The 27,828-nt window shown below is 46.3% G+C and overlaps 1 protein-coding gene across 2 annotated transcripts in view; it reads left to right on the top strand.

Moving 5' to 3' along the window:
* The window catches only part of RFC1 (replication factor C subunit 1), a 64,346-nt gene extending 36,689 nt beyond the window's left edge, over positions 1-27,657 (top strand). Inside the window, exons 10-26 of one of the 2 annotated variants that reach the window (XM_027768592.1) lie at positions 4,140-4,247; positions 5,322-5,501; positions 8,369-8,473; positions 11,043-11,439; positions 13,268-13,380; positions 15,455-15,569; positions 16,404-16,495; positions 16,682-16,819; positions 16,967-17,062; positions 17,187-17,285; positions 18,561-18,715; positions 18,816-18,822; positions 19,883-19,993; positions 21,946-22,091; positions 23,699-23,912; positions 25,174-25,365; positions 26,332-27,657. In XM_027768592.1, coding sequence (XP_027624393.1) covers positions 4,140-4,247; positions 5,322-5,501; positions 8,369-8,473; positions 11,043-11,439; positions 13,268-13,380; positions 15,455-15,569; positions 16,404-16,495; positions 16,682-16,819; positions 16,967-17,062; positions 17,187-17,285; positions 18,561-18,715; positions 18,816-18,822; positions 19,883-19,993; positions 21,946-22,091; positions 23,699-23,912; positions 25,174-25,365; positions 26,332-26,415 — 2,352 coding nt within the window. In that variant the 3' untranslated portion in view covers positions 26,416-27,657. The remainder of the gene's footprint in view (positions 1-4,139; positions 4,248-5,321; positions 5,502-8,368; positions 8,474-11,042; positions 11,440-13,267; positions 13,381-15,454; positions 15,570-16,403; positions 16,496-16,681; positions 16,820-16,966; positions 17,063-17,186; positions 17,286-18,560; positions 18,716-18,815; positions 18,823-19,882; positions 19,994-21,945; positions 22,092-23,698; positions 23,913-25,173; positions 25,366-26,331) is intronic. The other variant, XM_014584454.1, reaches the window with a different exon arrangement.
* The last annotated feature ends 171 nt before the right edge of the window (positions 27,658-27,828 follow it).

A 27,828-nucleotide genomic window follows, 5' to 3' on the forward strand; every position in this document is an offset into this window, starting at 1 on the left:
GCCACGCCACAATCCCTTCTCCTCCATTCTCCTCTCGGGATCCTGGGCACGTGCACATGCATGCCCGGCGTGAGTTTTAAGCCACCGGTTCTAGGACGTGAACCACGGTCGACTACATGGGAGTCCAGTGACATAGCCATTATGCTAACTGATGGTCCCAAGTCATTATAGTATTTTTAAATATCATCTTATTTAGAAGTTGTATAGCATAGATTATTATAGCTTAATTATCCTATATTTACTGTTGTGTATCAGATATGCTAATACTTTACATATGGTATCTCACATAATTTTTACAACAATCCTGTGAAATATTTACTTTTATTATTCTTTAAAAAAAAAAAATAACTTCTTAACTGTCCCTCTCTCTCTCTCTTCTTCTCCCTTCCCCCCCCCCCGTGTGTCTCTCTGGTTAAAATAAATGAATGAATAAATAAAAATTAAATAAAAAATAATTCTTCAAAAAAATTCTTTTAACTAATTTGACCATAGAGTGAGAAAAAGTGAGAAAGCAGGCTGCCAGGTCCAGGCCTCGAACCGCGGTTGGCCATGTGGGAATCCAGCACTCGTAACCACCATGGCACCTGCTAGCCAGCCCTATTATTTAATTCTTAAAGATAAGGAAATAGGGGACCAGCAGATGGTGTGGTGGCTAAGGCACTGGACTCCCACATGGCCAACTGCAGTCTGAGTACCAGTGACTTATAAGTGGGGGTGGGGCCGGTGCGTGTGTGCCCAACATCCCAGGAGGAGAATGGAGGAGAGGGGATTGTGGTGTGGCCTTCCTCCCTGAGGGATGACTTGTGAGTTTCCCTCTCTGTCTCTCTCTGGCAAGCGATACACCCTATGGCAAAAAAAAACTTGAAAAAAAAAAATGAGGGAATAGGCTGAAAGTGTTTAAGCAACTTCTAAAATCACCCAGCGAGTAAGCAGCAGAGCCAGCCTTGAACTCAGGTCCTCGGAAGGCAAAACTAGCAGTAGAACAGTGACTCCAGGCAGACTCTAGAGCCAGTTTCAGATCATAGTCCTGCCACCCAGCAGGTGTGTGACTTTGGCCACTTACTTCCCCTCTACGCTGGGCTTCTTCATTTGTGAAATAATATGGATAATAATAGTACCTAAAGAGTTAATGTGGGGGGCCAGCAGGTGGCGTGGTGGTTAAGGTGCTGGACACTCCCACATGGCCGACCATGGTTTGAGTCCCAGACCGGGGGGCCTTCCTCACTTTCCCTCTCTCTCTGTCTCTCTCTGGTCAAATTAAAATAGATGAATGAATAAAGAAAATTAAAATAAAATAATTAAAAAAAAGTTAATGCGTAAAACTGTTGAGAGAAGTGCCAGGGACATAATGGGTCTGATAGAAGTTGTAGCTATTTTTGTTAAAAAATAATTGTTACTCTGGTTTGTTCTGAATTTACTCCTTTTACACTTGTAAAACAACACTGAGATACCGAAATAATTTTCAAAGCAAAAAATGGTATAACAGTGAACGCTTTAAAAAATTTTTATTTTTATATATATCCGAGAAGCTGTGGTCTCTGAATCTCCAGTTTGGAAAAACTCTAGATTAAAAACGAGAAAGTTCAAGCCTCTCAGTCACTTAGAATTAAAAGCAGAATGTTGTCTGTTTGAGCTGCCTACCACCATTATTTTTAGTGCAGAAAGGTGAAATGGTGAAAATTTCAACATGTTTCTGATGGGCAGTGTTCATAAATATGCCTAAAGGAACAATTCACTTTTTGGTCTCAGATTTTTCTCCACTAAACAGTTATCTGTTGGATGAATGTTTTTCTTCAGGCGCACTAAACATCTTCAGTTTACAGAGTTACTCTTATAAAAGAAGAACTGCCTTTAAGTGATGGCGGTTATTCGTTACTGCATTTTTCAAAATTGGAATAAAAATAGCTCAACTTTTATTGAAGCAGTTTTAAGAATATCAGAATCTATTGAATTCAGCTGATCTCTGTCAAATAATTCTGACTTAGTAAATAGGTACAGTTTCAAAGTTATTTGATAAGTTTATAATTCAGAATGTAAAAAAATAGAATTACTGTTATAAGTGAGTATTTAGTCCATGTTGGTATGCACTGGACTCTTCCAGAGTGTGTTAAAAACATAGTTACCCAGGGCACATGGTCTGAGTAACTTTTTTTTTTTGGCCATAGAGTGCATGTGCTTGGTATAGAGAGACAATGAAAGGGAAAGTGAGAAATCATCCCCTAGAGGTGAGAACTCAGCTCCAGGGTGGACCGCCATGCCTCAGCCCCCTCTCCTCTGTAAACTGAAGATGTTTAGTGCGCCTGAAGAAAAACATTCATCCAACAGATAACTGTTTAGTGGAGAAAAATCTGAGACCAAAAAGTGAATTGTTCCTTTAGGCATATTTATGAACATTGCCCAAATTCCCCGCGGGATTTTGGGCACGTGTGCCTGGCTTGAGTTTCAGGTCACCAGGTCTGGGGCTTGAATCATGGTTGGCCATGTGAGAGTCTAGTGCCTTAACCACTACTCCATCTGTTGGCCCTATGAGCAGCTATATTTTAATAAACTACTTCTTTTTAAAAAAAAAATAATTATGTTATTTAACTTTATGTATTTTAATTTGAGCAGAGAGGGACAGAGTGAGAGAGAGCAAGCATGAGAGAGAAAGTGAGAAAGCAAGCCACCAGGTCTAGGACTTGAACCACGATCGGCCATGTGGGAGTCCAGCATCCCCAACCACACCACCTGCTGGCCCCTAATAAACTTCTTATATGATATGAATGCACACCAAAATTTGAGACCCATTGTTAAAAATAGGGTTTAAGGGCCAACGGGTGCTGGCCTGGTTAAGGTACTGGACTCCCACATGGCTGACTCTGGTTCGAGTCCCGGACCTGGTAGCCTGAAAGTCACACCAGGAACGTATGCATGCATGCCTAAAATCCTGAGATGAGAATGGATGAGAAAGGGTTGTGGCATGGTCATCCCCCTGGGGGGGTGATTTCTTACTTTCCCTCTTTCTGTTTCTCTTTGTCTTTTCCTGGTGAGCATACCTCTAGCAGCCCTATAGCAAAAAAATTAGGGAAAAAAAAAAAGGCTTTGATTCTATAACTGATCTATAATGACTTTTTAAACTCATAACATCACCAAACCAGCCTAACTATATTATTGGTTAAATCATATGAATTCATATTTTGTCTATTCTCAAAAGGAACTGGGGTTACTTAGAAGTTAAAAATAATGGGGAACCAGCAGTTAGTGTAATGGCTATGTCGCTGGACTCCCACATAGTCGACCGTGGTTTGCGTCTCAGACCTGGCAGCTTAAAACACGCCGGGCGCATGTGCGTGTGTGCCCAAGATCCTGAGAGGAGAATGGAGGAGAAGGGACTGCGGCGTGACCAACCCCCCGGGGGGTGATTTCTCACTTTCTGTCTCTCTCTCTGTCTGGCGAGTGCACGCGCCCTATAGCAAAAACCTCTCAAAAAAAAAAAAAAAAGTTAAGAATAATGTAAGCTAAGAAGTGGGAAAAATAAGAGGAACCGTCTGGTAGCGGTTCTCGAGTCAGAATTATCCCGGGACGTTCCCCCCACCGCGGACACACATCCTAGCTATGCCCTGTATCTCTGGTTCAGAAACATGGAGGTGGGCCCTGTCTGAAAAACCTCCCCAGGATTTTCAGAGCAAACTCAGTGGTACGGTCCCCTGAGAGAAGTAGGAAGGGAGAGTATAAACAGACGGGAACATGGTGGCGTGAAGAACGTGCCTGCCCTTCGGGGGCAGCTCGCTCCTGCTCACAGGGCCCTCAGAGCAGCGTGCTCACCCTCTCGGGATGTAGCACGGCCTAGCGTTTCTGGGGTGTGCGAGGCCATGGGGTTGCTTCTGGGATGATCCGTTTTACTTGGAGAAGAACTGATTTTTTCTGTCAAAATAAGCATGGATATGTTAGGGAATAGAATTTAAAATTCATGTGACTTTCTAAAAGAAAACACATTTTTTTCTTTTTTTGCATGGAGCCAGCAAATTGGCTTATGCTTACCTGCCCTGCTATTTTCAGGACTAAACACGAGTGACTAATGTTTGTTTTCAGGTATGTATTTTTAATTTTGCCTGAATTTTGTATGACTTTTCTTCATTTTCCTTTCCCTCTCTCCAAAGTCTGTAAGTCCAGAAGAATCTGAAAAGAAACGCAGTAATTATCAAGCTTATCGAAGCTACTTAAATCGCGAAGGCCCCAAAGCTCTAGGCTCCAAAGAAATACCCAAGGTAAGGTGCTGAGAGGACATGGCGCCCTGAGGGCCTCCGCCTCCGGGTCCATGCAGTGTCGGCTGTGCTTACTGCCCCCGAGAGTTAGTAACGAGAGATTGCCGACAGGAGAGGCTCCGTCACCATCCTTCAGATTTTGGGGTGCTTATTCACATTATGGATCACTGCTTGATAGTAGAAAAGTTTTCCTTTAAATAACAGCCTAGGCTAGGCTTTGAGAATACACCCGTGACCAGACTAATGCTCTGGACTCTTACCATACTTACAGCCCAAGGAAAGAGACATTAAATAAAGTATTCCTGAATTATAACTGGGAAAAAATCCAAGACGCCCTTAGAGGGCATAAGAGGAATTTGACCTTGAGTGCAGCTTGTAGAGGAAGTGACATCAAAATGGGGACTTGCACAAAGAAAGGGAGTCGCTGGGTGTCATGATGTGTGACCTGGGCAGAGGCGACAGATGTGTGATGTCCTAGCTGGGGAAAGGGTCTCGCATGGCGTGTGCGAGGAACTAAACGTGATACAGTTGAAGCAGGTAGCATGCCTGAGGAGGTTAATAGGGGTACATCTTGCAGTGCCCGGGAATAAACGATCGTACCTTTAAGTTACTAGCTGGTGGTTAGATTTATTGTCCTAGAGTAATCAGCAGGGAGAGGGGCAGGAGCTCACGCTTGTGTAGCTTTTCAGAATGAATACTTTCTCTTTTTAAACAATAGTGAGGATTTGTATAGGTGGATTGCATTTGATTACATAAAGTTATGCAAGTTAATGACTATATAAAAAAGAACATCTTGGAAAATAGTATGGCTGAGTAAATTTCATGTGCCGCGAACAGCATTGGATTTACGTTTCTCATTGCTAGCTTTAAAAGTTTCTTAAATGTTAGCTAATAAAAATGTCTCAGGATTTAATTTCAGGTCGTGCTTATTTCTTGGAAATTTCCAGCAGATTTTTCATGCTGAGATTATTTATGATGTCAAATGAAAAATATGAACTTCCTGCAGTTTTGATGCCAAATATTTCTTTGGGAAGTGACTATGTAATTTCCTCTCTGCTTGAACATTTCGGTTTTTAGGGAGCTGAAAATTGCTTGGAAGGCCTTACATTTGTCATCACAGGAGTGCTGGAGTCCATTGAACGGGACGAGGCCAAGTCTCTAATTGAGCGCTATGGGGGCAAAGTCACAGGAAATGTCAGCAAGAAGACGAACTACCTGGTCATGGGTCGTGACAGCGGGCAGTCCAAGAGCGATAAGGTGGGGACTGCTGTGTCCTCGGCTGAGCGAGCGTGCTGCTGGCCTTGGCACGCTCTTAACGTGACCAATTTGTACTAATGCTCTTTACACAGAGCCAAGAGAAAGAAAAATGGCTTTTCCCTGCATTATTCCTTCTCCACAGAAGTGTCGTTGGCTTCGAGCCCAGGATTTTGGCTTCTCAGTTAACACTCAGTTCCTGTTTGCTTGACTTTCTTAGAGTATCCTACTTTAAATCTCTTTTTTTCTTTTCTGAAAGACCGAAACAAATGCAGTTTTATTTTTCTTCTAGTCCTAACTGGGTGTATATGCTATTGGATACTTCATCTTACTTTTTTTTCCCTCTCTTTGGAGAGGTTTTTGCTATAGGGCGCGTGTGCTCGCCAGACAGACAGAGACAGACAGAGAGATAGAAAGTGAGAAATCACCCCCCAGGGGGGATGGTCACGCTGCAATCCCTTCTCCTCCATTCTCCTCTCGGGACCTTGGGCACGCATGCACACGTGCCCAGCGTGAGTTTAAGCCACCGGGTCCGGGACTCGAACCGCAGTCGACTACGTGGGAGTCCAGCGACATAGCCATTACTCTAACTGCTGGCCCCTTCATCTTACTTTTTAAAATTTAATTTAATTTTTTTTGGAGAGTTTTGTTTTTCTTTTGCAATAGGGTGTGTGCACTCACCAGAAAGAGAGAGACAGAGAGACAGAAAACGAGAAATCACCCCGTAGGTGGAATGGCCACGCCGCAATCCCTTCTCCCCCAATCTCCCCTTGGGATCTTGGACACGCACGCACACGCGCACGGCGTGAGTTTTAAGCCACCGGGTCCAGGATACGAACCGCGGTCAACCACGTGGGAGTCCAGCAACATAGCCATTACGCCAACTGCTGGTCCCCTATAAATAATGTGTTTAAACCAGGCCAGCAGGTGACATGGTGATTAAGGGAGGGATCGAGCGAGCTAGAGAGAGACAAGTAGAGAGACAGCTTCTCTAGCAGAATCTTGATCATGGGCAGCCAGATCATGGGCATGTATGTGTCCGGAATCCTCAGGGAGTCTCTGACGTGAACCTGGAACCTTCTCATATGGGCTCACCTTGTAAAATGTCACTTTACCGTTGTGCTGCTGTCTGGCCCTCCATCTTATTTTCTTATTTGAAGCCATTATGGTAAAAACTAGAGTTCTGTTGCGTGGGATTGTGTTGAGCTCCAAGAACAGAATTCCCAACTGATAAACAGCTGCTGCTTACTTACTTCACCTAAGAAGAATTCAGAGGCAGGCAGCTGCTGGGGATCGTTCAGCAGCTCTGGAACGTAACCAGGCTACTTCCATGTCCCACCTCTGTCGCTTGTGTTAGCTCGAGTCCTCAAGCACGTTGCCTTGCACTGGAAGAGCAGCTGCAGCTCTGGGCATTCAGGTTTCCATTCGAGGCTGCCGAGAGGGAGCAGTGGCGAGGTGTCAGAGTGGCTGACTGGCTTGGCAGGAATTCTCCCAGAAACACATCTCCCACTTCAGTCGCATTGGCCAGAACTGTCACATGGGAGATCAGGGCTTTCTGATTGCCTCGGACCAGTCATGTGCATCACTTGAGGTGGATACACTGGGGTCCTGTTAGGGAGAAGGTGCTGAGACATGAGTGAGACATGGGGAGGGTGGAAAGAGCTGGGCCTAGGCCCTAGGGGCTTCGCCTTTTTCTAGGGGAGGAAAGCAGTTCCCCAGGATAGTAACATGATTCTTAAAGCGCCAGCCTACTAGTCCTGTGAAATGTATCTGCCCTTTTTTTTTTCTTCTTCTAAATGTTGCCAGAGGGCATATGGGCTCACTGGAGAGACAGAGATAGAGAGGGAGGGAGGGAGAGAGAGACAGAGACACACACACACATAATAGTATACAAACACACACACACGTAATGCTATTTGTGTACAATTTTTGGACAGGTATTAACTTTTAAAAATTTCCAGGGACCAGCAGGTGGTGTGTTGGTTAAGGTGCTAGACATTCCCACATGGCCATCCACAGTTTGAATCCCAGACCTGGTGGCTTGCTTTCTCACTTTCCCTCTCCTCTCTCTCTCTCTCTCTCTGTGTGTCTCTCTCTGGTCAAATTAAAATAAATGAACAAATAAAAGGACAAAGGGAGGGAGAGAGGGAGGAAGGGAGAGAGACACAGAGATGAATCAATCGATCTCGACTGATCACTTCTCCATGGGAGAACGGTCACACCGTAACCCGCCTCCATTTCTGCCTCCTTTCAGGGTGGAGGAGATCCATGCACATATGCCCAGCATGCTTCTGGAGCCGCTAGGTTCAGGGCTTGACCGTGTAGTTGGCCATGTGGGAGCCAGCCACCTCTACCACTGCTCCATGGGCTGACCCATTTTCTTTGTTTCTTTTTTTAATTTGCTATAGGGTACGTGTAAGTTTTCTTTCTATATAACAGTACTTTTAAATGAATGTGTTATCATCGTTTTTGTTTTGTATTCTAGTGTTATCTAATTTACAGATGTGGGTTTTTACCTACTAATAGGCCCCAGACTCTTTTTATTAAAGAAAGGAATGGTTAGGATGCAGTGTTTTATTTTTTGGAGAGATTTTTGCTATAGGGCGCGTACGCTCGCCAGACAGAGAGAGACATAGAGACAGAAAGCGAGAAATCACCCCCCAGGGGGGACGGCCACGCCACAATCCCTTCTCCTCCATTCTCCTCTCGGGATCTTGGGCACGCACGCACACACGCCCAGCGTGAGTTTTAAGCCACCAGGTCCGGGACGCGAACTGCAGTCGACTACGTGGGAGTCCAGCGACATAGCCATTACACTAACTGCTGGTTCCCTGGATGCAGTTTTGATGATTTGCATTTCTGATCAATAGGCTGCAGCCTTGGGGACAAAAATTATTGATGAAGATGGCCTGTTGGATCTGATCCGGACGATGCCAGGCAAGAAGTCCAAGTATGAGATAGCAGCTGAAGCCGAGGTCTGTATAAAGTGAGCTCGATCTGTTTAAACTGGTGTGCAGCAGCTTTCCTGTCTCCTAGACGCGCTTTGGGTGGGGACAGGCGTGGTGGTTAAAAGATTAACCTCTGCTTCTGCCACGGATAAACTTACTTCCCTTCGGGCTGGCAGTCATCTTTGGTGGGCTTCCTTCACCTCTCAGCACACTTCCGAGGGACAGGACAGTGGATTGCTCATAACATATCTACTGACTACACTCACCCCTCAGGGGCAGTCACCACGCTGCAATCTCTTCTCCTCCATTTTCTTCTCGCGATTTTGGGTGCACACACGTGTCCAGCATGATTTTCAAGCCCCCAGGTCCGGGACTTGAACCGCAGTTGGCCGTGAGGGAGTCCAGTACCTTAACTACCATTTCACCTGCTGGCCTCCATCACACCATATTTGCATGATGTCCAAAGTTATTGGAGACAACAACTTTCATTACTTGGTGAAGATGATGTCTGCTGGGTTTCGCCACTTGTAAAGTGACTGTTGGCCTTTGTAATTCACGCTGTCTGGGGGAGAAACTTTGGTTGTTAGCATGTGTGCTTGCCACGGAGAAACGGAGAGAGAGGGAAAGTGAGAAGGCACTCTGTATGGGGCGTGGTCATGCCACAGTCCCTTTCCCTCCATCTCTCCCTCCTCTTGGGATTTCCAGCATGCATGCACATGTGCCTGGCGAGTTTCTCGTTGCTGGGTCTAGGACTCGAACCGCAGGGCAGCCATGTTGGATCTCGCTGCCTTCCCCACCATGCCACAGAGCCCACCTGGGGAGATGTTTTAAAACTACGCTGGTACCCTGTTTCTCCTGAAACACTCACTCACCAGTTTTAGTATATTCTGGTAAAGAGGCACTGACTTTAAAACCTTGAGATAGTATTCACATATCAAATGCAGTTTTAAAGTATTTAAGTCAGTGGTGTTTAGTATAGTCATAAGAGTGTGCAGCCATCACTACTGTCTCATTCCAGAATGTTTTCACGGCCCCCCCAAACCTCTGTACCCATGAACAGTCACTCATACCCGTCCCGGGATAGTCGCTGTGCTAATTTCTACTAGAAGTGTCATGTAAATAGGATCTCACAACACGTGGCCTTTTATGTCTGTTTTTTTTTTTTGCTTAGCATAATGGTCTCATGTTTTCCTCTTTCGTAGCATGTATCAATCAGTATTTCATCCTTTTTATAGGTGAATAATATTTTATTGCGTGTGTGTATAGAATATCTTTTAAATCCATTCATCATTGAGTGGACATTTGGGTTTCTATCCTTTGGAATATTATACACAAACAAATATATATGTTTGTTTGTGTATAATATATATATATGTGTGTGTGTATATATATATATATAAAATAGTATACACACACACGTAATGCCATTTGTGTACAATTTTTGGACAGGTATTTTTAAAAATTTCTTTCGGGGCGGCATGTGGTGTGGTGGCAAGGGCATTGGATTTCCACTGACTGACCACGGTTCGAGTCCCTGACTTGGCGGCTTGCTTTCTTGTTCTCACTCGCTTGCTCTCTCTGTCCCTCTCTGGTCAAATTAAATAAATAAAATTAAAAATAAAATAATTCTTAAAAAATATTACTGTTAATACATTAAAAAAAAAAATCTTTCATAAGAGAGAGCCAAAGAGAGAAAGAGACAGACGGGTACCCCCACACCGTGACCCACCGTCCAGTCTCAGCCTGCCTGGATCACAGACGCTAGCGAGCCCTGAGTGTCGGAGAGGCCCTGGGGATGGACGCAGTAATAATGCTGTGCTGAGCCGCCACCCAGCGCCCGAGGCGTTGGCCTTTTTTTTGTGGTGTGGGCATGTGTGCTCACTGGAGGCAGAGAGAGGGAGAAGAAAGCATCTCCCTTGGGGAACGGTCATGCTGCAGCCCCTTCTCCTCTGTGTCTCCCTTTTGGGATTGTGGGCATGCACACACGTGCGGTATGTATTTTAAGCTATCAGGTCTGGGACTTGAACTGCACACTCAGTCATGTGGAGTCTGGCTGCCTTATCCACCAGGCCTCAGAGCTGTCCCAGCATTAGTTTTTTTAGTCAGGAAACGGAAACAAAAATCTCTTATCCTTTTGCCCTGCTTTTTCAAACTAAAATTGAAATACTTACCACTTTTTTTAAAAAAGAATTATTTAACTTTATTTACTTATGTACTAATTAAAAAAAATTTGACCAGAGAGAGAGAGAGAGAGAGAGAAAGGGAAAGTGAGAAAGCAAACTGCCATGTCCGAGACTCGAACTGCAGTTGGCCATGTGGGAGTCCAGTGCCCTTAACCACCATGCCACCTGCCAGCCCCTGAATACTTACTACTTTAAAAAAAACCAATATGTTCTCTCTTTGAAAAATTGCCACTGAGTGCATTTTGGTATGTTTGTTGTTGATCTTTGTAATGTTTGAAAGGCAGCAGTTTCTGCACAGCAGGGTTCATCAGCAAGGACCAGCGCTACCCGATTGCCCTCTGGAGCACCTGTAGCAGGATAGAAAGTCCGTATGTCTTATCGTATTTCTTTTTCTCTCTCGTCTACTTTTTAAGATGAAGAAGGAAAAGTCCAAATTGGAGCGGACACCTCAGAAAAAAGACCAAGGAAAGAGAAAAATTAGTCCAACTAAGAATGAATCAGCGTCTAAAAAGATGAAGGTGACTCCCAAAAAGGACAGCCCTGTCAAGTCAAAGAAGGAAACAAGTGTGTTTCGGAGAGGCCTGGACTTCAGGGAGCAGGTGGCCCAGGGGACACCTGTAGACAGCAAGGCTGGGGACCTGGCTGACGACAGCAGCGATAGCCAAGGGGAGAGCTTGCTTTGGGTGGACAAGTACAAGCCCACCTCGCTCAAGACCATAATCGGGCAGCAGGGCGACCAGAGCTGTGCCAACAAACTCCTGCGCTGGCTCCGGAACTGGCACGAGAGTCCGTCTGCAGATAAAAAGCACGGTGATGTCACAGTTCTGCTCATTTCCGTGTGCGTCTGTCAGTGCTGGCTCAGTGGGACACACGCATTTGTTCCTCCGTCAGCAAGCGTTCACTGAGAGCTTGCTCTGCACCCCAGTGCCGTGCTAGGCCCTGGTGGCAGTGCAGACAGAACACCGTCTCCCTCAGGTGCTCACAGTCAGCGGGGAGACATACGAGCCAGCCCTGAAAATGCACGTGCCACATCTTGTCATGGGCTCCCATGCGGGGTGGTGCAGGGGTGGAGGTCAGGGATGGGGACGGACCCTCCGTCTCTGGACGAAGGTGAGAGGAAGCTAAGTAGGACTTGGGAGCTGCGTAGCAGGTAGCTAGTTTAAGGGAGAGGTGGGTGTGGGGTGAGACAAAGTACGTGTCCTAAGGTCTGAAGACATGCGAGAGCAGGACCCTTGAGATTGTCAAGTGCACCGGGGAGAGACGTGAGTACCTCGCCCAGATGTGTGTGCAGAACAGGCAGCCGGGATCCCGGGAGGGTGTTTGATCTGCTCGTGGTAGGCCTGTGCTTCTGCAGTTTATGTCCTGGAGTTCGGTGTATTTGTCCTGGAAAATGAAAAACCACAAAAGTATTTAATGCCAAAATGATTTTGTAACTGAGGCCTCAGGTCGTAAGTGTTAGGAATGTTGTCTTAAGCTTCAACCACAGCCTTGGGGAATAATGTGTAAGAAATGAGAAGGCAACATTTTGCAAGCATTGGGGCCAGCAGGTGGTGTGGTGGTTAAGGCTCTGGACTCCCACGTTGCCAACCACAGTTCAAGTCCCAGATCTGGCATCTTGAAAATCATGCTGGACACGTGTGTGTGCCCAAAATCCCGAGAAGAGAATGGAGAAGGGATTGCAGCATGGCCATCCTCCTGGGGAGTGATTCCTCCCTTTTACTCTCTCTCTCTGTGGCGAGCACATGCACCACCCTATGGCAAAAACGTAAAAACGAAAAAAGCCTCGTGAGCATCACAGCCAATCCCTTAGCGATGGCTGGGCTGTCCATCTCTGGGTGGCCGTCACTCACCCCTGACGAGGCAGTGCGTTTATGACAGGTAGATGGTGTACCTCTCATGACGGGGCTGAATGTGAGTCGGCTCCTTTTCTCCTTCTGAAACCACATAATATCTGCCTTGAAAGGAGGTGCATGTGTTTTGTGAGCTTGGAGGGGAATTTTTAAGGCTCCAGGTGCTCTGTCTGGGCTGAACCACTCCTCCCTCATGGCGGAGCACCCTTTGTGTGCCGGGCAGCCGTGGGCCGAGGAGAGGAGAGCGGCGTGTGAGGAGCTGTGCGAGACAGCTGCAGACACATCTTCAGCCGTTCCTTGTTTCCGTGACCCTGTAGCCGAGGGTGCTGGGGTCTGTGCTGAGCACCTCCATCCCACGACTTCCCTCCCAACGGCGTTACTGTCATGTTCTCCTTTTACGGAGGAGGCAGGCACAGAGGGTGCAAGCCCAGCTTAGCGTACTCCCGGCCGAGGAGGGACAGCCTTCCGGTAGGTGAGGTGAGAGCAGGAGCCCAGGCAGCATGCTCAGAGGCCTGTGCTGTGGTAGGAAGGGAAACTCCTAAAATTGTTTCAAATCAGTGTTTTAAAGTACATTTGTTTTCGTATTTTGTTTTGGGTGGAGGCGAGGTGGGGGGAGAACTTCACTAAAGACACTGAAAGCCGTTGTTCATCTTTCTAGACAACATCCTGCAAATTTAGAACTAAACCGGAGGATCGCTGTCTCTGAAGTGTATGCACAGCTGTCGCTTTCATTCCTGAATTTCTGTAGGTGATAGAGGTTAACGCTCCGGAATTTCCTTTTCTCCTAGCAGCAAGGTTTGGGAAATTCGCCGGCAAAGACGATGGCTCTAGTTTTAAAGCAGCGTTGCTCTCGGGCCCTCCGGGTGTCGGCAAAACCACCACAGCGTCTCTGGTGTGTCAGGTGGGTGCTCCGTGACCGTGCCGTGGGGAGGTAGTCGGGGAGTGGCCCTGTGTGGACATGAGTCTGCGTGTGTGGTGTGCCGTGTGTAAACCTGCGTGTTCTAAAAGCTCACCTTCAGAATTTGCTTTGGTGCTGGTGATATTTGTCATTTTTATCCTTTTTGTTGGTTTATTCTTGCCATAGGGAACGTGTGCTCACCAGAGAGAGAGAGAGAGAATGAGAAATCACCCCTGAGCTGGGGACGGCCACACCACAGTCCCTTCTCCATTCTCCTGAGATTTGGGGTATGCACACGCATGTGCTCGGTGTGATTTTCAAGCAGCCAGGTCTGAGACTCACTGCGGTTGACCACGTGGGAGTCCAGCCCCTTAACCACTACACCACCTGTCCCCCCCCATCCTCCTTTAGTAGTGCTCATTACACCACCAGGTGATTGCCTGTGAGCCAGGCGGTGTGCTAAGCACTCGGGGGCATTATCTTCCAGGTTGTAGATCCCGAAGACGGAGACATCTCATATGCCCTTGTACTGATTGTCTGTACTGAATCTTGTGTGCTCGATTTAAGTACGTCTTCATGGGACAGAAGGAACAGGCTGAGAGAAGAGCTGGTGGCACAGTTTGAGCCCCGGTGCTCCGACTCAGGGTTTCTGCTGCTCCCCACCTAGGGATGCCACCTTCGTCCTTGCCTGTTCGGCTGCCGGAGCTGTAGACAGCGAGGACGATGTGCCACAGCCCTGGGCAGGTCCCACCAGCATGTTGCTGTGGGCCGAGTAAAGCAGGGATCGTGACCGGATTGCCGAGTTCCCTTCTGCCTTCTAAGCTGGTGATGTCTTTTGGTCTTGTATGGACCAGAATGAAAACTGAAATATAAAATTTTGTATGTATTTCACTGTACTTATAAATATTAAATAGAAAAGCAAAATAGCAGTGCCAGGGCATACTGGCTAAGGGGGCTGGGCCCCATATGGCCGACTGTGTCGTTCAAATCCTGGGCCTGGTGGCTTGAAAACATGCCAAGCTTGTGTGCATGTATGCCTCGAATCCTGACAGGATGGAGAACTGGGGGAGAAGGGATTATGGTGTGGCCAGATTCCCACTGAGGGGTTTGAGGGATGGTTTCTCTCCTCTCTCTGTCTCTGGTAGGCACACATGGCCTCTGGCAAATTAAAAATATAAAGCAAAAGAAAATTTCCCTTGTTTTTGTAATTGTGAATATGACTCTTTTTTCTTTCGTTATTATCTTTTTGGAGAATTAGAACATTTTATAAACTGATCAATTTTGGGGAAATGAATCATAATAACTTGAATATTCATGCTCTAAGAGGAAAGTTGCATATTGCATTTGTTTGACATAGATGGATTTGCCTTTGGCATTTATCTTGAAGAGGCAAGAATCACTCCTTGGTGTGTTCTAGCAGATTAGTTCAGCCTCCCACTGAATTCTCGGGAAGAGTATATTGAATTCTTTCTAGGGCCTTAAGAGGGAAGCTTAGTAAAGTGCTTGCTCCCATCTGCTCTGCTGGCCTGGCCGCAGGAGTGTGCTCTGGGTGCTGCTGCACAGTGGGCTGAGGCCACACGGGAGCCCACCCCTAGAGTCCAGGCACAGTGGTACACGCCCTTCATGCCAGCTCCTGGGGACACTGAGGCAAGAGGGTCATGACAAAGTGAGACCCTGTGTGAAAGAGCTGGGTGTGGGGCACACACGTGTGAACCCAGTACTCGGGAGGCTGAGGCAGGAGGCTCACAGGATAGCGAGGTGCTCGAGTGATCTGAAGCACCACACGCACTGTCGCGCGCACATGCAGAGTGCTCCCTTCCAGATGAGAGGTTTACCAGCTCGGCTTTTCAGACCAAGTGTGTGTTCACGTGTGTGTGTGCCGTATGTGCATATGATACTTTAGGAATGTCTAATATTGAGGCTTATGATAGTTAATCACATTGTGTATTAAAGTCATACTTTTTATTTTTACTCAGGTTTCTAGTCTCTTTTTCCCTTAACTGGCCTTTTTTGGGGGAGAAGGAACTGTTGAATCTTTTTGCATTGTGATTGTAACGGTCGCCTATTTTTTGATTAGGAATTGGGATATAGCTACGTGGAACTGAATGCAAGTGACACTCGCAGTAAGAACAGTTTGAAGTCGATTGTTGCCGAATCATTAAACAACACCAGCATCGAAGGCTTCTGTTCAAGTACGTGGCTTTTCGAACTGTTTTGCCGTTGCTCTTGTTACGTAAGAAAAGCAGTTCACCTCCATGTGTGGTGACTGGTGTTGAGCGCTGCTGTGCGTGACGTACCCGGCGAAGTGCTGGGCTAACGGGGTAAGAGGACCGGATATAACTCATGGATGGGGAGTTACCTTCTTTTTAGGTCCTCGAGGCTTTTTGAAATGCAGAACACGTCAGCAAGTGTGGAGGTTAAGGCACTGGATCCCACGTGGCCATGCCACAATCCCTTTTCCTCCATTCTCCTCTCAGGATTTTGGGCACGCACACACACACGCCTGGTATGATTTCCAAGCTGCCATTTTTTTTTTTGAGAGAGATTTTTGTCATTGAGCATGTACGCTCACCAGACAGACAGAGACAGAGAGACAGAAAGCGAGAAATCACCCCCGGGGGGGATGGCCACGCTGCAATCCCTTCTCCATTCTCTTCTCGGAATCTCAGGCACGAACGCACACACATGCGCCTGGCGTGAGTTTTAAGGCACCCGGTCCGGGACATGAACCACAGTCAACTACATGGGAGTCCAGCAACATAGCCGTTACGTTAACTGCTGGTCCCGCCAGTCACCATGTTTGGGACTCGAACCACTGCTGGGTGTGTGGGAATCCAGGAATCACCTGCTCATCTCTACACATTTATAATATGTATTGAATGTTTCTTAAAGGCTTCATTTGGGAAGAGAAATGGGATTCGTTTGAAATTTAAGTGTGCTGTGCAGTTTTCCGTGTATGACGGAGCAGCTTTGAGCAATAGTTTCTTTGTCTTTGTCCCTACCTCACTGCTTCTCCACCTGGCCAGGCGGAGCCGTCCCCTCCGTGAGCTCGAAGCACGCCCTCATCATGGATGAAGTGGATGGCATGGCCGGCAACGAGGACAGGGGAGGCATCCAGGTACCGAGGGCACTGTCGTCCCACAGTTCTGTTGATCGGTAGATTTTTAAGAAAAACCATGCACTGATATTTATGGCAGCGGAGGCATGAGGCTGAGGAGGTTTTTAAAACCTAAAATATTAGAATATTGTGTGGTATTTGTTATTTCTAAAATAATTGTTTTTGTATTGCAAATTTGCCTTTCAGGAATTAATTGGCTTGATAAAACATACTAAGATTCCCATTATTTGTATGTGCAATGATAGAAATCATCCCAAGATTCGTTCTTTGGTTCATTACTGTTTTGATCTTCGTTTTCAAAGACCTCGGCTTGAACAGATTAAGGTATGATGATTAAACTTTTTTTCTGTCTCTCCACCCTATTTATTTAAGGTCAGTTTTTGAAAGTACCTGATAGATCATTTTAAAATACCTGATTACATGAGTTTTTAAACAAGGTTTTTACAGATTCTCCCCTCTTGTCAATTTCAGGGTGCTATGATGTCTATTGCATTTAAGGAGGGCTTAAAGATCCCCCCTCCAGCTATGAATGAAATAATTTTGGGAGCGAATCAAGATATCAGACAGGTAAATCAAGTCTATCTTTTACGGCAGCTGTTGCTCTTGAATTAGTGTCTTCCACCTTGCAGGGGTGGGGAGTGGCAGCGTTTTCCCGTCTTGATGTCATCTTATTTGTGGTTTTTGTTTTTAGGTTTTGCACAATCTGAGTATGTGGTGTGCACGAAGTAAGGCACTAAGCTATGACCAGGCCAAGGCGGATTCGCACAGGGCCAAAAAGGACATCAAACTGGTAAAATGGATTCCCATTTCTTAGTTGCTCTTCCAGGCCACAATGCTGCTTGCTCTGTAGGTATTAGCTCAATAGAAATAGTTATTACAGTTCCTTGATACACCTGTAGAACCCACAGGCTATAGATAGCTACTGAAAGTGTTTTTAGTTCAAATTAGGCTTTTTTTTAATCAGTACGTTTTATCTCATAGAGCTGTTTTAGGTTCACAGCATACTTGAGCAGAAGGTACCGAGCTGTACCTGCTGTCCCCCACACATGCACAGCCTTTCCCACTGTCGGCGTCCTCCTCCAGGGTGGCCCATAATCGAAGGACACATCATCTTGTCACCCACAGTCCACGGTGTACTTTAGCGTTGAATTTTTTTTTTGGCGATTACATTTTGCTACAGAAAATCTTTTTAGTTTTGCTTACGGTATGTGCGCTTGCCGAATAGAGAGAGATCAACCTCTAGGTGGTGAATTCCCTTCTCTTCCGTTCTCCTCTTGGGGTGCGGGGCATGCATGCACACGTGCCCAGCATGAGTTTTCAAACCTGTGGGTCCGGGACTCGAACTGCACAGTTGGCCATGTGGGATCCAGCCACCTTAATAACCACCATCCCATTGGCTGACCCAACAGCTTATTTCTTTTTATTGTTGAATAATACCCCGTTGTCTGACTGCATCTCAGCTTGTGTATCCATTCACCCACCGAAGGACATTTTGGTGGCTTCCAACTTTTGGCAGTTTTTGAATAAAGTTGCCATAAGCCTGTGTGCAGTTTTTTGCATGGACATAGTTTTCAGTTCATTTGGCTAAATACCAAGGAACACAACTGCTGGATAAGATGGTAAGAGTACGTTTAGATGGGACCAGCAGTTAGCGTAATGGCTATGTCACTGGACTCCCGTGTAGTCGACTGCAGTTCAAGTCCTGGACCCGCTGGCTTAAACTCACGCTGGGTGCGTGTGCGTGCGTGCCCATGATCCCGAGAGGAGAATGGAGGAGAAGGATTGCAGTGTGGTCATCCCCCCGGGGGTGATTTCTCACTTTCTGTCTCTCTTTCTGGTGAGCACACGCGCCCTATAGCTAAAACCTCTCAAAATATATATATGTTTAGTTTTGTAGTAAACTGCCAGACTGTCTCCGTAGGTAGGGGCTGTACTATTTTATATTCACACCAGCAATGAATGAGAGTTCCTGTTGCTTCATATCAGCATTCAGTATTATCAGTGTGTTGGATTTCAGCCGTTCTAATTGATGGATGGATGTATGCATATGCCTCTCTTTTTCTAGGGCCCATTTGATGTTGCTCGGAAAGTGTTTGCAGCTGGAGAGGAGACTGCTCATATGTCTCTTGTGGACAAGTCAGACCTCTTTTTTCACGATTATTCCATAGCACCCCTCTTTGTCCAGGAGAACTACATCCATGTGAAGCCTGTAGCTGCAGGGTGAGTGTCAGAACTAGTGAGGGGTAGGATTTGTATCTTCCTCATACTGCGAAGGCCTGGGTGTGAGTAGTGGTGTAATCCAGACTGGTTCTCTCTGCAGAGGTGACATGAAAAAGCACTTGATGCTCTTAAGCCGAGCAGCAGATAGCATATGTGATGGCGACCTGGTGGATAGTCAGATCCGGAGTAAGCAAAACTGGAGTCTCCTGCCCACACAGGTGAGTACAGGGCTCTCCTTACAGTGCTGGCTCTGTTTCAGTTAAAGAGCGAAATAGCTTTTAGCTCCTGTCATGATTTGAAATACCAGATACACATTGTGGCTCTTATGGCAGAAATACAATCTGTTTCAGATTAAAATACCCCGTGAGCACTGTTGTCTATTTCGTCATCTGGTGGTTTTCTGTGTTTCAAAAGTGATTTTAGAGAGCCAGGTGGTGGTGCAGTGCTGACCATGACGCTCTGTGAGGCTCACTCACATGGGAAGTTTCCTGGTTCAAGTCCCAGAGACTTCCCTAAGTATGCTGGGCACCCGTGTGTCCATGACCTAGGGCATCTAAGGGCCAGGGGTAGATCAGTGCATCACAACCCTGTCGGGGATTCTGTCTCTGTCTCTCTTGTTGTCTCTCTTGGTCATGGAAAAAATAAACTTCAAAACATGTTTTTATGTGAATGGACCCATGGAAATAGGGTTATGGTTGCGACTAAGATGAAAACCAAAAATTTAATTTGCTGTATTTTACCATAAGAATCTATTTCTTTCTTCTTTTTTCTGACCTTGGCAGAAAAAAAATTTGTTTAGGTAAATATTTATTTATTTATTTATTTATTTATTAGTCTAGTTTTATTTTGTTTTATTTGCTAAAGGGCATGCGTGCTAACTGGGAGAGAGAGAAAGAAAAAGAGAAAGGTGAAAGTGAGAGCGCAGTCTCCATTGCTCCTTTTGTGATTTTGAGCATGCACGTGTGCCCTGGCGTTCTGTAAGCCACCAGACCCTGGACTCAAACCATGCAGCCAGCCATGTGGGACTGAGCCACCTTAATTCATGGGCTGGTCCAAGAATTAATTTCCTTCTTGTCATTCTTGGCTCTCCCTGGTGGTCATTCATTAGCTTCTCCTTGAAGAAATTGCTGGTACAGGCCAGTAGCCTTCCCTCCGAGAACCGCGTACATGAAAAAGCACTTGATGCTCTTAAGCCGAGCAGCAGATAGCATATGTGATGGCGACCTGGTGGATAGTCAGATCCGGAGTAAGCAAAACTGGAGTCTCCTGCCCACACAGGTGAGTACAGGGCTCTCCTTACAGTGCTGGCTCTGTTTCAGTTAAAGAGCGAAATAGCTTTTAGCTCCTGTCATGATTTGAAATACCAGATACACATTGTGGCTCTTATGGCAGAAATACAATCTGTTTCAGATTAAAATACCCCGTGAGCACTGTTGTCTATTTCGTCATCTGGTGGTTTTCTGTGTTTCAAAAGTGATTTTAGAGAGCCAGGTGGTGGTGCAGTGCTGACCATGACGCTCTGTGAGGCTCACTCACATGGGAAGTTTCCTGGTTCAAGTCCCAGAGACTTCCCTAAGTATGCTGGGCACCCGTGTGTCCATGACCTAGGGCATCTAAGGGCCAGGGGTAGATCAGTGCATCACAACCCTGTCGGGGATTCTGTCTCTGTCTCTCTTGTTGTCTCTCTTGGTCATGGAAAAAATAAACTTCAAAACATGTTTTTATGTGAATGGACCCATGGAAATAGGGTTATGGTTGCGACTAAGATGAAAACCAAAAATTTAATTTGCTGTATTTTACCATAAGAATCTATTTCTTTCTTCTTTTTTCTGACCTTGGCAGAAAAAAAATTTGTTTAGGTAAATATTTATTTATTTATTTATTTATTTATTAGTCTAGTTTTATTTTGTTTTATTTGCTAAAGGGCATGCGTGCTAACTGGGAGAGAGAGAAAGAAAAAGAGAAAGGTGAAAGTGAGAGCGCAGTCTCCATTGCTCCTTTTGTGATTTTGAGCATGCACGTGTGCCCTGGCGTTCTGTAAGCCACCAGACCCTGGACTCAAACCATGCAGCCAGCCATGTGGGACTGAGCCACCTTAATTCATGGGCTGGTCCAAGAATTAATTTCCTTCTTGTCATTCTTGGCTCTCCCTGGTGGTCATTCATTAGCTTCTCCTTGAAGAAATTGCTGGTACAGGCCAGTAGCCTTCCCTCCGAGAGCCGAGTGGGAGGCCAGCAGCCTTCCCTCCGAGAACGGAGTGGGCAGGCCAGCAGCCTTCCCTCCGAGAGCGGAATGCTGACTTCTCCATCCTCACTGAAGCAGCAGCTTTATCCTGGGTACTGTGTTTAGGATGATATCTTCAATTCAAAACAGTTTGGAAAACATTCATAAGTAAGAGTGTTATTTATTCTTATTTGAGTTTTACGTATTTGTGTAGGGTATTGGCCCGAGGGTATGAGCGCGGGACTTGCAGAAAGCCTGCCCTTCTCTTCATTCTCCCCACACATTGCTTGAAAACTCGGAGAGGCATTCTAGACATTCAGAGCTTGTTCTCTTATGTTTGAAGAGTTTATTTCTTTACGTAATAATTGTACCTTTGAGGATTTATCTGAAGAAATAGTTTTAAACACAGGGAAAGCTCAGTGTAAAAAACTATTCCCTGAAGCATTTGTTCTGAGCAGAATCCTGGAGAAAACCTCCATGTCCAGCAGCAGGGGATGCTGAGTCGTGGTCACTCTCTTGATGCAGCATCCCTAGTGACGGTGACCTAAGGGAGAGAGCAGTCCTAGAGCAGAGCAGAGGGCAAACGCTACCATTCCAGCCTTGAGGGAAGTGGAAACTTCAGACCCAGAGGACATCTCAAGATAAATGGCACTTACGCATACTCTAATTATTAGGCTTTTCATGCTTTCATTGACCTGTGCCATTCAGTCGCATTTATTAGACAGAGAAGTTCCTCTGAGCTCATTCTTTGCTGCGAGATCGGTGTGTGTCTGTGTGCTGAATCAGTGGGTCGAGGAGGCTGGGATGGCAAGCTGATCTTCCTGAGATAATGTCACGTGTGAGACCGAGGAGGTGGCCACAGCTCGTTACAGGGGAAGCGCCAGTTGCCTTGTAATCAGGCGTCCGGGACAACGTTGCTTCCTTTTCTTAGCCTGCTTGGAAGCAGCAGCTGCTGAGGAGGTGACTTTGAACTGAGTATAATTTCTGAACCCAATTGACTTTTGCAGGCCATTTATGCTAGCGTTCTTCCCGGAGAGTTGATGAGGGGGTACATGACTCAGTTTCCCGCCTTCCCAAGCTGGCTGGGGAAGCACTCGTCCACGGGCAGACACGACCGCATCGTTCAGGACCTGGCGCTGCATATGAGTCTCAGGTCGGTGCAGCTGCGCCCTTTCCGGCTTCTTCTGGTGTGGTGTATCAGTATTTCGCCATCGTGGCCTTTTCATGCAGTACGGGTAGCGTAAGTTGGCAGGTCTACATCTCAGTTTGCATGCTCTTGCCGACTAGGTGAGTGGTCCTGAATAAGTTCCCAGGCCCGAGTTTTCCCATCTGTAATCAGCGTAACACTGGCATTACCACGTAAAAGGGTACTGGAGAATAAAGCCAGATGCCAGATGTAGCCTGACTTTTTATTTATTTATTTATTTTTTTAATAAGGCTTTTGCCACAGAGTGTGTATGCACTCACCAGAGAAGAGAGAGACTGTGAGATGGAGAGTGAGAAATCAGCCACCATGGGGGAAGGCCATGCTGCAATCCCTTCTCCTCCATTCTCCTGGAATTTTGGTCACACACCCAGTGTGATTTTCAAGCTGCCAGGTGCAGTACTTGAACCGTGGTGGGCCTTGCGGGAGTTCAGTGCCTTAACCACCACACAACCTGCTGGCCCTGGTGTATCATAACTTTAAGATTAATTTAAAAACTGTATAAACCTGAGGAAGTTCTATTATTGTTGTTATGATTATGCCCATTACTATTCGGTCGTCGGAAAAGTTATGATTTCTTCTTCTGTATTTAAAGATTTCTTTACTTGTGCAACTTTATTTGTTACTATTTTTTAATTTGAACAGAAAGAGAAAGGGACAGTGAGAAAAGCAAGCTGCCAGGTCCAGGACTTGAACCACAGTTGGCCATGTGGGAGTCCAGTGCTTCAACTACCACTCCACCTACTCGCCCTGTAGTGACATATTTTTCTAAGCAAAAATGCACCTTGACTTTTCTGATGACTCCATAGTAGGAAAAGCCTCTCAGCTTCAGAAAAAGTAATAAGTTGAACTGCTTTAAGAAATGAACTAGTCTTTACCTATTCTAGTAGTAAACTGGTCTTGTCATTTAGGGTGGGCAATACAGTCTAGCTTGTAACAGGAGGAGACCACTCAGATCATGGAAAACTAATACACTTGGACAAGTTTCAGGGAGTTCAAAAATAATTTTATTTGGTATAATTTTGTTAAAATTTAGAAACTTAGAAAATGTGCACATACACAAATATTAGGTCAACTTTAGAGATTCGTTTTTGACGTGAAGAACTACTTGAGCAGTCTCACTTCTCCATCTGGTTCCTGGAGGGAATATTAATGTGTTCGGTCCCCAGATCCACTTTTGGTTACAGCTGAACTCAGGTAGTTCCTTTCTTCTGTTTCTATAATTCTACTCTCTACGAGCACACAATCTCCCAGGCCCTGAGAAGTATGAGCACAGAGAAGCACTTGTAGCGTGGGCCTTAAGAACCGAAGGCAGTGGAAGCCACATTGTTTCTCAGTCACTGACCCGGGGAGGGAGACTTCCTTGGAGCACGCCGACACGTCTCCGTGGCCTTGCTGGTGTGGCCCAGGCTCTCCTGACCCCAGCCGGGAGCCGGTAGGCTTTCCTCCCACTGGCAGCACCACGACTGCATTGACTCCACCGGCTCGGTGTTTCCGTGGGTAATGTGACTTGAGTGGTGCTCGGTCCTTGACTACGACGTCTCTTCTGCTTGCAGAACTCACTCCAGCAAGAGGACGGTGAACATGGACTACCTGTCCCACGTGCGGGATGCACTGGTCCAGCCCTTGGCCTCGCAGGGGGCGGAAGGCGTGCAGGACGTCGTCGCGCTGATGGACACGTACTATCTGATGAAGGAGGACTTCGAGAACATTATGGAAGTCAGCAGCTGGGGCGGCAGGCCCAGTCCCTTTTCCAGGCTGGATCCCAAGGTAAATTGTGTAGGCCACTGGTCCTCCGTCACGGTGTGATGGCCAGCTTTGCACTAGCAGCACTTCTCAGGATGCCTTTAAGAGTACTTTTAAAAAGTTACTTTTGGGGCTGGTCCATGGCACAGTGGTTAAGCTCTGTGGGTTGGGAGCCAGACCTCACAGCTGACTGTGGGGTGGCGCTTAAAGTCCCGAATATTGATCTTAATCTTTTTTTTTTTTTTGGAGAGGTTTTTGCTATAGGGCACGTGCACTCATCAGAAAGATAGACAGAGACTTAGAGACAGAAAGCGAGAAATCACCCCCCAGGGGGATGGCCATACCGCAATCCCTTTTCCTTCACTCTCCTCTCGGAGTCTTGGGCACGCACACACACACGCCCAGCGTGAGTTTAAGCCACCAGGTCCAGGACTCAACTGCGGGCAACTACATGGGAGTCCAGCGTCATAGCCATTATGCCATCTGCTGGTCCCATGACCTTAATCTTTTTGAGTCATGGGCTCCGTGAAGACTGTCAAGAGGGCTGGCCCAGTAGCACAGTTGTTGAGCCTTGTGCAGGGGAGCCAGATCCCACCTGGCCAATCATGTTTGCAGCTCTGTCCTGGCAGCTTGAAAACATGTTGGGCATCCGTGCGTGTGTTCCCCAAATCCTGATGGGGTGGAGAACAGGAGAAAGGGTTGTGGTGCGACCACACTCCACTAGAGGGGGTTTTCTCTTTCCAGCGAGTGAGTGCTTGTGCCCTCTGGAAATTAAAACAACAACAACAACAACAACAACAACAACAACAAAGAATATCATGAAAAACTCTGGACTCCTCCATAGATAAAGGCACTCACACTCACATGGAGGATCTAGTGCCTTAGCCACCACAGCACCTGCTGGCCCAGGAAGCTGACATTTTAAGCTCCCCTTTTACTGTCTCTGGAGGAAATCTACCCCTAGCCTCCTCACTGCTGGTTCTCAGCTCCTGCCTTTGATCCTCACTGTGGCCGGACCGTTTCAAGGGATTCCTAGGATTTCACTTTCAGCTTACAGAGTTCACAAGAACTGTTTGGTGGGGCCAGCAGGTGGCATGGCGGTTAAGGCACTGGGCTCCCACGTGATGGCTGACGGCAATTCAAGTCCTGGATCTGGTGGCTTGCTTTCTCACTTTCCCTCTCTGGTTGAATTTAAAAAAAAAAAAAAAAAGAATAATTCTTAAAAAAAAAAGAGAACTATTTGGCTTTTAGGTTTTTACAGAACTCCCTTGCTCCTTCCATGTAGGTGAAAGCAGCCTTCACTAGAGCTTACAATAAGGAAGCCCACCTCGCCCCGTACTCACTCCAGGCCATGAAGACTTCTAGACACAGCCCAGGCCTTGCACTGGATTCCGAGTACAGCGAAGAGGTACATGAAGAGGACCCCCAATCTGACGAGAAGGACCAAGATGGGATAGACACTGATGCTATGATCAAGGTAATATTTCAGGTGCAGACAGGAGAACCTCAAAGGAGATGGCCTTTTCTGTGTCTAACTCGCCTTGTGATTAATAGGGACTGTTAGAAGTAGCAGAGTAAGTGGCCAATACATTTTAAGTTTTTCGTTCATTGTGGTTGAGGGCGGAGAAGGTGCAGTTTTCGTTTTTATAAAGTTAGCTTCTTATAGTAGAATAGCCAGGCATGAAGGAAATTGGTCACCAGATTGCGGGCCGGTCATGTGTTACATTTGGTGTATGCTTGCTTGCCCATAGATACATATTTGCACGGCATCAAGAAAAACTTTTCATGAACCATTTCTCCCTTCGGTCATTAGTGTTAAGCTGTAGCCGTGGATCTCGCCCAGTGGTGGCACGGAGGCTTGCTGGGGCAGGCAACCCTTGCCGTGCTAGGAAAGATGGCAGTCAGCTGTGGCATCAGCCCTCTACACACCCAGTGAGGCAGAGGTTCGAACTGTGTCCTCTGGCCTTCGCTGTGTGTGTCTGTGTTCTTGCCCCTCACTCCGCTTTGCCTGTGTGGGGAACAACAGTGGTCCTCACTGTAGTGCTTTCTCCTTCTCTTCCCCCTTCGTGTTTAGATTTCCAACCTGAAACTGGAAACGAATTCATGTGAACAGTTCCTTATTTGTAAATTACCTCTTATTTTGTCTTTCCTGAATATACCTGTGTTCTAAATCTAAGGAACTGCCTTACATGGGAAGCGTATCTTAGATCTAAATTCTAAGTGGCTTTTGCGCTTTTCCTGTGGTTTTTCAAAGGCTGTAACTAGTCCAGCTGTTGCTTGAACATAAGCTCATCAGGAGTAGAGGTACTCCAAGAGCTCAATGTTTGCACTCCCTCTTTTTAAATGAAGTTACAGGTAAAGATTAGATTTGTTGTAGAGATGAACTTATTTTTACTCTTAAATGTAGCTATTAACTCTCTTCTGCAACTTTCCCTCCCTACAGAAAAAGACAAAATCTTCAAAGCCTGCAAAACCAGAAAAAGATAAGGAGTCCAAAAAAGGAAAAGGAAAAAGTTCGAAGAAATGAAACTGCTTTTCACTACCGACAGCTACTTTTTACTCACCATGCCGACCAGTCGAGCTGGTCTAGGGAAAGCCTGTTTTTCCAGGGGAACCAGTTTTAGCGTAATGGGATGACCTGGTGGTCCCATTATAAACAAGCCAGTACAGCTAGAAGCGTAGAACCAGTAAGCTCATGTACACCTCTTATAGAGGTCCATAGGACTGCTCGGGTCCTCCACTGTCCCCTGTCAATCTAATGAGATTGTCGTGCGTCACGTGACCAGAAACTCTGTGTGGGCTTCGGAGTCACGTTCGTTAACAGTGAGCCCGGGAGCAGTGGCACTGAGGCGTCATTTGTAGGCTTAAGGATTGACCCTAATGGCCTTTATAGGACCAATTTTTTTTAAAAGGTAGTTCCTATTATAGGGTGAAATTTTGTAAATAAATCATAATACAAAAAAGTCACCACCTCAAACTGGGTATTCTTGTACACTGCCCAATATCTGTCTAAATCAGGAACCAGAAGGCTACATTGATACCTGTACAAATTTTTCTTAAGGTTCTCATCTTGTACAGCGAAATATGATATTGGTATGTTACTTTTGTTATGGATTTGCAGCTGATTGGGTAAGAAAGCTTCCTGTGTTCTCTACTCACCGGGTGTGTGAAGCATAACTTTGACAGTCGCAGAGCCAACGTCACGCCCCGTGAGTGCCGACCACAGACCGCATCTCTGTTGGGACAGCGTTTCAGGAGGGTGGGGGGAAGAGCTGCCAGGCAACTTAGCCTTCTGGAGTTTCAGCCCATCCGGTTCAAACCAGTAGGGACGAGGCTGGGTCCGAGTCTAGGCTCTTTGTAGTGTGGGACAAAGGGGACACTCGCTTTTGTTTACCTTGGCCCTGGGAGACCAGGTCTCTCCTGTGGTGAGTTCCACAAAGCCTCCTGAAACTTCAGCTTCTCCTCTGACTGGACAGGTGGAGTGGCTGCGAGGTGTGGGTCTCGCCTGGAATGTAGGCGTCTAGCTCATGTTTAATCTTGTCAGTGAGTGCTCAGAGGTACGTGCTACCTCTGTGAGGTATACGCTAAAAGGAATGTAAAATAAGGGTCGAATTCTTTACCATGAAGGAGCTGAGGGACCGACAGTCTTGTCTGCGAGATGAGATAGAAAGTTCTCGAGACATTTCAAGTGCATTTACTAGCGTGAAGAATATCTTTCACGGTGATTAGTTTGTTACGGAAATAAACACTGCTTGAAGCCTTTCCTACAGAGTCATGTCCCTGTCTTTGTTATATCCTGGTTGAAACTTCTGCTTCAGTGAAGATGACTTTTTAAAAGCATTTGAATTTCTATTTCTCTTCCTGTTGGGTAGCAAGGCATGTCTTCCTGGTTGCTCTGTGTATCCCAGGAGAGGGACTTAATCAATCTTATGGCCTAAAC

The sequence above is a fragment of the Tupaia chinensis genome, unplaced genomic scaffold (assembly GCF_000334495.1).
Source record: "Tupaia chinensis unplaced genomic scaffold, TupChi_1.0 Scaffold146907_1, whole genome shotgun sequence".
NCBI classification, from domain to species: domain Eukaryota; kingdom Metazoa; phylum Chordata; class Mammalia; order Scandentia; family Tupaiidae; genus Tupaia; species Tupaia belangeri.